The sequence below is a fragment of the Coloeus monedula genome (genome assembly GCF_965178545.1).
Source record: "Coloeus monedula genome assembly, chromosome: 29".
Taxonomy (NCBI): Eukaryota; Metazoa; Chordata; class Aves; order Passeriformes; family Corvidae; genus Coloeus; species Coloeus monedula.
In genome coordinates, this window is record NC_138809.1 from 1074221 (window position 1) to 1079806 (window position 5586).

Genomic DNA, 5586 nt, shown 5'->3' on the forward strand with positions numbered 1-5586 from the left:
GCCCGGCCCGCGGGGGTGGTGCGGATGGCTGCTCCTGAAGGTGGCTGATGGAAGCTTGGCGAGGAGAGAGCAGTTTGTCATCGTCCCCACCCACGCTGGCACCGGGCGCTTGCTGTGCCCAGGAAGGTTCTGTCACCTCCTCTCACGAGCCCTCCTCCAAAACTGGGACACCACCCCCAGAGCTGGGATACATCCCAGGATTGTTCCCACACAAAAGGTGCCACGATTGAAAGCTGTTGCTCATCTTCACCTGCCCTGGGCTTTCCTTCCCAGAGAAGCTGTGGCTGCTCCTGGATTCCTGGAAGTGTTCCAGGCCAGGCTGGACGGGGCTTGGAGCAGCCTGGGATAGTGGGAGGTGTCCCTGCCGTGGCAGGGGGTGGCACTGAATGACCCCAAACCAGTCTGGGATTCCTGTGGTCACTTCATGCCAATTGTATGACAACAGCCCAAGAGAGCAGGAAATCTGCCATGAGGGATTCACAGCTCCCTGACACCACAGCTTTGGGAGTGAAAGCCAGGCAGCTTCTGTTGTGGTTTTCCTTTTATTTTATTACAAAATCCTCAACACAGCTCAGCCCTGCACAGAACCAGAAAGGACAGCAACACCACAGTTCTCCGCTCAAAAAGCACAGCAAGGCTTCCCATGGAACAGCTTCCCGTGGAACCACCCTCCTGTGGCTGTGGCTGCAGCTGAGCTGGGAGTTCCTGCTCTGAAAGGGTTGACAAGGAAGTTTGGGACTTTCACTTGGGTTTTTTGGCTTGTTCCTCTTTCAGAACACAGCCCTCACGCTGTCTGCAGCTTCCTCAGGAGGAGCAGCTCTGATCTCTGCTCTGTGTGACCAGGACAGGGCTCGGAACGGCTGGAGCTGGGCCAGGGGAGGCTTAGGTTGGAGATCAGGGAAAGGTTCTTCCCCCAGAGGGTGCTGGGCACTGCCCAGGCTCCCCAGGGAATGGGCACGGCCCCGAGGCTGCCAGAGCTCCAGGAACATTTGGACAGCGCTGCCAGGGATGCCCAGGGTGGGGTTGTTGGGGTGTCTGTGCAGGGCAGGGGTTGGACTGGGTGATCCCTGTGGGTGCCTTCCAGCTCAGGAGATTCCATCATTCTGTGACTCTTCCAAGTGACCTCTCAGTGGGGTCACAGCCCCCAGCCCTGGACACTCTGTGACACCACAGCTCAAGGGAAACCCCCCCTGACCTGAGCACCACACCTCAGTCCAGGGCCAGGGAATCCCTTGGCTTCTGCTGACCCTCCCATTCCTGCCAGGAGCCCCAGTACAGCATTCCCACAGGAAACTGTGTTTAGAAATCCACTTTATTTGGTTCAAGACAAGTTGGTGATGGAGAACTCAGAACCCAGCACAGCCCCAGGTACCTCTGAGAACCCCGAGCAGCCACAGGCCACACTCGTCCCAGGGCTCCTGACACCTGGGCAGCACCTGGGATCCAGCCCCATGGGGTATCCAGGAGCAGCATCCTGGCTGGACCAGCCCCCCATGGCCCGACCGGACACACCTGAGCTTGAGCAGCTGCTGTGATGTGGCACTGGGTGTCCCTCATGTCCCAGGCCAGCGCAGCAGGAACGTGGGAGCAGGGAGGAGTCCATGAGCCCTGGCTGGAGGAGCTGGGATGTGCTGGGAAGCTGGAGTGGTGCTGCTCCCCAGCCCAAGCATCCCTGGAAGTGGCACTGGAGCCAGTCCCTGGCCTGCAGCTGGGACAGCAGTGGTTGTATCCCTTGGGAGGAGTGGGATTTCCCTGACCAAACCCCCCCCATCGCTTCCCTTGGCTGCATGGATCAGGAAAAACCGGGGAAGATGTGCAATCCAGCGCAGGACGTGGCAGTGGGAAGGAGCAGGACACAGGAGACGTGGCGTGGGCAGCTGCAAGTGTCACCCTGCTCCCCTCGGGGCTCAGAGGGGAGGCGGAGGAGGCGGCAGCGCCGGAGGCCCGGAACAGCCACGGCCATTCCCGGGAATGGGGAGGGTCCCGGGGGTCTCCGTGGGACTCGGCCCCCTCAGTTGATGGGCTCGTACTCTGAGTAGCGTCTCCTCCGTGCCAGCAGCACCAGGCAGCTGCCCAGCAGCAGCATGGCCAGGGGCGTGCCCAGCGCCACGGCCGTGATGGAGATGACCAGGGCCGAGAAGGTGTCCCTGGGGGGCTGCCCGAAGCCCAGCAGCACTGACCTGCGGGAGGGCACGGGGCAAGTCAGGGCAGGGACGGGGATGGGCTCTGACCCACGGCTGGGAGCCCTGGGGCTCTGCAGCCTCACAGGGTCAGGCCAGGATCCCACATATCCCTGGGGCTTTTGGGGCTTTCCCACCTCAGAGATTCAGCCCAAGATCCCACATATCCCTGGGGCTTTTGGGGCTTTCCCACCTCAGAGATTCAGCCCAAGATCCCACATATCCCTGGGGCTTTTGGGGCTTTCCCACCTCAGAGATTCAGCCCAAGATCCCACATATCCCTGGGGCTTTCCCACCCCAGAGGGTCAGCTCAAGATCCCACACGGGGCAGGATCAGGCTCCTCAAGAAACTCTGCTACAGGATTATGGGGAAATGCGAGACTTTGACAGGGAGACTGTTACTAAACAGAGAAACCCTACAACCTACCAGTCCCCCAAACTGCACATTATTAATGACAGGAGCATCCCCACAGACCTCTCTCCATATCATTAGTGCCCAGGAGCATCCCTTCAGACCCTTCACACCCCACTGCATGTTGTTAATGACCAGGAGCATCCCCTCAGACCCCTCTGCACATCGTTAGTGCCCAGGAGCATCCCTCGCACCCCTGGGACCCCTCTCACCAGCTGAGATATCGCTTCTCCTGGTACACCCGTCCCTCCTCTCCCCCAAAGGACACGTTGAGGGCGCTGATGGTGCAGGTGCTGCCCAGACTCTCCCCAAAGTAGGCCTGGACAATGCTGGACATGGGCAGGGTCCAGTTGGCCGCCTGCAGCCCCTGAGCCCGGCAGCGGATGCCATCCTCGCGCCGGGGGCTCCGTGAGCCGTAGGCCGTCGCCTTCCACTGCAGGAACCCGAGCGTGGAGCTGCCGTTCTGGGACTCGGCTACCAGGGACAGCACCTAGGGAGGGACAGAGTGAGGTGAGGGACAGCAGGGTCACCCCCAGCCTGGGGTCACCCCTCGCTCACCTCAAAGATGGTGGGGGTGTACTCATCGTCGATGGAGCGCTCCGAGCGCAGCCTCCGCACCGCCCCCGCCTCCTCCACCGTGGCCACCTCCAGCACAAAGCGGGAGCCGTTTCCCCGTGGGGCCACCCCGGCCAGGATGAATTCCAGCTGGGAGCTGTCTGCCGTGTGCAGGAGGCTGGGCAGGCGCCTGGCGCGGCCACTGGCCTCGTAGGCTGTCACCTGCGGGGCACACGGGTCAGGGGGACAGCACAGGCAGAGCTGAGGAGCAGCATTCCCGCTCCAGAAGGGGCTTTGGACAGGATATTCCCCACATTCTCTGCGCCCCCGGACGTACCCGGAATGCCAGGCTGCCGTTGGCGAAGCCGCCGCCGGGGTCGGTGGCTGGGACCCCGCTGAGCTCGGCCGTCAGCGCCGTGTGGTTCAGGGTGTGGTTGAGGCTGTCCCAGGAGAACTCGGACAGGTCATAGGTGGGGTAGAAGAGCTCTCCCAAAGGCTTGGCCTCGCTGAACTCGAACAGCTGCAGGGAGGGAAGGGGAGAGGGGCTGGGAGCACCAGCAGGACGGGAGCTTTGCAATCCAGGCAACAACCCTGCCTCAGCCAAGCAGCTCAGGCTGGAGACAGACACCTCCTTGGATGGGAATGGTGGGGATTTCCCTGGAGCTGGGAAGCTGCCCAGGGACCCTGGGCAGCCCCAGCTGCCCCGGAGCAGCCCTTTCCCCACAGTACCTTGGTGAAGACCACGGCCGTGGAATAGACCACGCTGTCGGGAGGGTCGATCCAGATGGCTCCGGCAGGACTGGGCGAGAGCAGCTGGGTCCAGTTGACCCTCAGGGCGCTGCTGGGGCTCTGGGTGGCCACCAGCAGCACGGCGGGGGCCCCGATGCTGCTCCACACGTAGTGCAGGCTGTCCCCGGGCCCCGCCGCTCGCACGTGCAGCAGGTTCACAGAGGAGCCGTTCCAGCCGGGGTTGTACTGCATGGACACCTGCAGGCAGGCACAGGGACAGGGTTGGGGAGCGCTCTGAGCCCGGCACGACAATCCCGGCGTCCTGGGAGGATGGGACATCGGAGCTGCCTCGGCTCCCGTGACTCTGCAGCGCTGGTGTTGCTCAACGCGCTTGGTCAGCATTTCACAGCCGGACGTTTGGGAGCAGCTTTGAGCTGCTTCCCTTCCTATCCCACAGCCCAATCCCTGCCCACGGCCATGCTGTTCCCACTGGATTAGGACAAAGGGGACACGAGGGACAGAGGTGGGTGGCCCTGGGCCATGTCACCGCATGGTTGGCAGGGCAGGGGTCAGCCCGGTCCCTGTCAGGAGGGAGGGAGGGGCCGGCTCAGCTCCAGCCGCACGTGGGATGTGCCCGGTGTGAGGCTGCGGCCCCGGGGAGCCCCTTCCCCTCCCCACACCACCCAAGGATGGGCCCCAGCGCGACCGGGCGGATCTCGGGGGGTCCAGCCCAGCCTCTGCTCCAGACAGGATCCTCCGAGGCCAAAAACTGAACCAAAAGTTTCCCCTCAACACGAGCAAGAACTTCTTTACGCTGAGGGTGGCAGAGCCCTGGAACAGCTGCCCCGGGCGAGCACGGAGTGTCCCGCTCTGGGGACATCCCAAACCCACCTGGATGTCCCTGTGTCACCCGCTCTGGGTGACTCTGCCTGGGCAGGGGCTTGGATTGGGTGACCCCAGTTCCAACCCGGCTCTCCCGGGATTCTCAGATTCCCAGGGGGAGCGGGAGGGCACGGGGGGGCTCAGGCACCATCGCAGCGCGGAGGGAGCGCAGAGAGAGCCCGGGGAGCGCGGCGGGGGCTCCGCACCCCGGCCCCGGTCCCCCGGCCCCGGTACCCCCCGACTCCCGCTCACCTTCCGGCCCCGCTCGGCCCCGGCCGCCGCCAGCAGCGCCGCCAGCAGCGCCAGCCCCGCACCGGCGGCCATGGCGCGACCGGCCCCGACCACGGCCCCGGGACCGCCCCGGAACCGCCCGGGGACCGCCCCGGAACCGCCCGAGAACCGCCCGGGGACCGCCCCGGAACCGCCCGAGAACCGCCCGGGGACCGCCCCAGAACCGCCCGAGGACCGCCCCGGAACCGCCCTGGGACTGCCCGGGGACCGCCCCGGAACCGCCCCGCGCGTTAAAGGAGCCCTTGGGAGCGATCGCGGGTTTGGAGGGAGACAGGACCTGCTCGGAGTTTGCAGTTTTGCTTCCTGCTCGCCCTGTGCGCCGAGCCCCGTCCGTCCCCCAGGGCAGCAGAGACCCCCCGTTCATCACCCCTCAGAGCAGAGACCCCTGTGTCCATCACCCCACAGAGCAGAGACCCCCTGTCCATCACCCCACAGAGCGGAGACCCCCCCCACTATTTATCACCCCTCAGAGCAGAGACCCCCTCTTCATCACCCCACATAGTGGAGACCCCCCGTGTCCACCACCCCTCAGAGCAG

At 64.4% G+C, this 5586-nt stretch overlaps 1 protein-coding gene across 1 annotated transcript; it reads right to left on the reverse strand.

The window, feature by feature from the left end:
* Positions 1-1292: 1292 nt before the first annotated feature.
* Positions 1293-5300, reverse strand: GLMP (glycosylated lysosomal membrane protein). The gene is made up of 6 exons (XM_082298846.1): positions 5011-5300; positions 3877-4134; positions 3485-3667; positions 3151-3369; positions 2805-3082; positions 1293-2180 (listed from the first exon to the last, which is right to left on the reverse strand). Exons 1-6 carry the CDS (start codon positions 5080-5082, stop codon positions 2012-2014), a joined length of 1179 nt encoding a protein of 392 aa, XP_082154972.1. The 5' UTR covers positions 5083-5300; the 3' UTR covers positions 1293-2011.
* Positions 5301-5586: the final 286 nt, after the last annotated feature.

Excerpts from the sequence above, each read along its gene's own strand:
- GLMP (XM_082298846.1), bottom strand. The coding sequence starts at position 5,082 with ATGGCCGCCGGTGCGGGGCTGGCGCTGCTGGCGGCGCTGCTGGCGGCG. Across the intron at positions 3,370-3,484 it reads ACGGCAGCCTGGCATTCCGG|GTGACAGCCTACGAGGCCAG; the intron begins GTACGTCCGGGG and ends TGTGCCCCGCAG. Across the intron at positions 3,083-3,150 it reads ACACCCCCACCATCTTTGAG|GTGCTGTCCCTGGTAGCCGA; the intron begins GTGAGCGAGGGG and ends GTCCCTCCCTAG.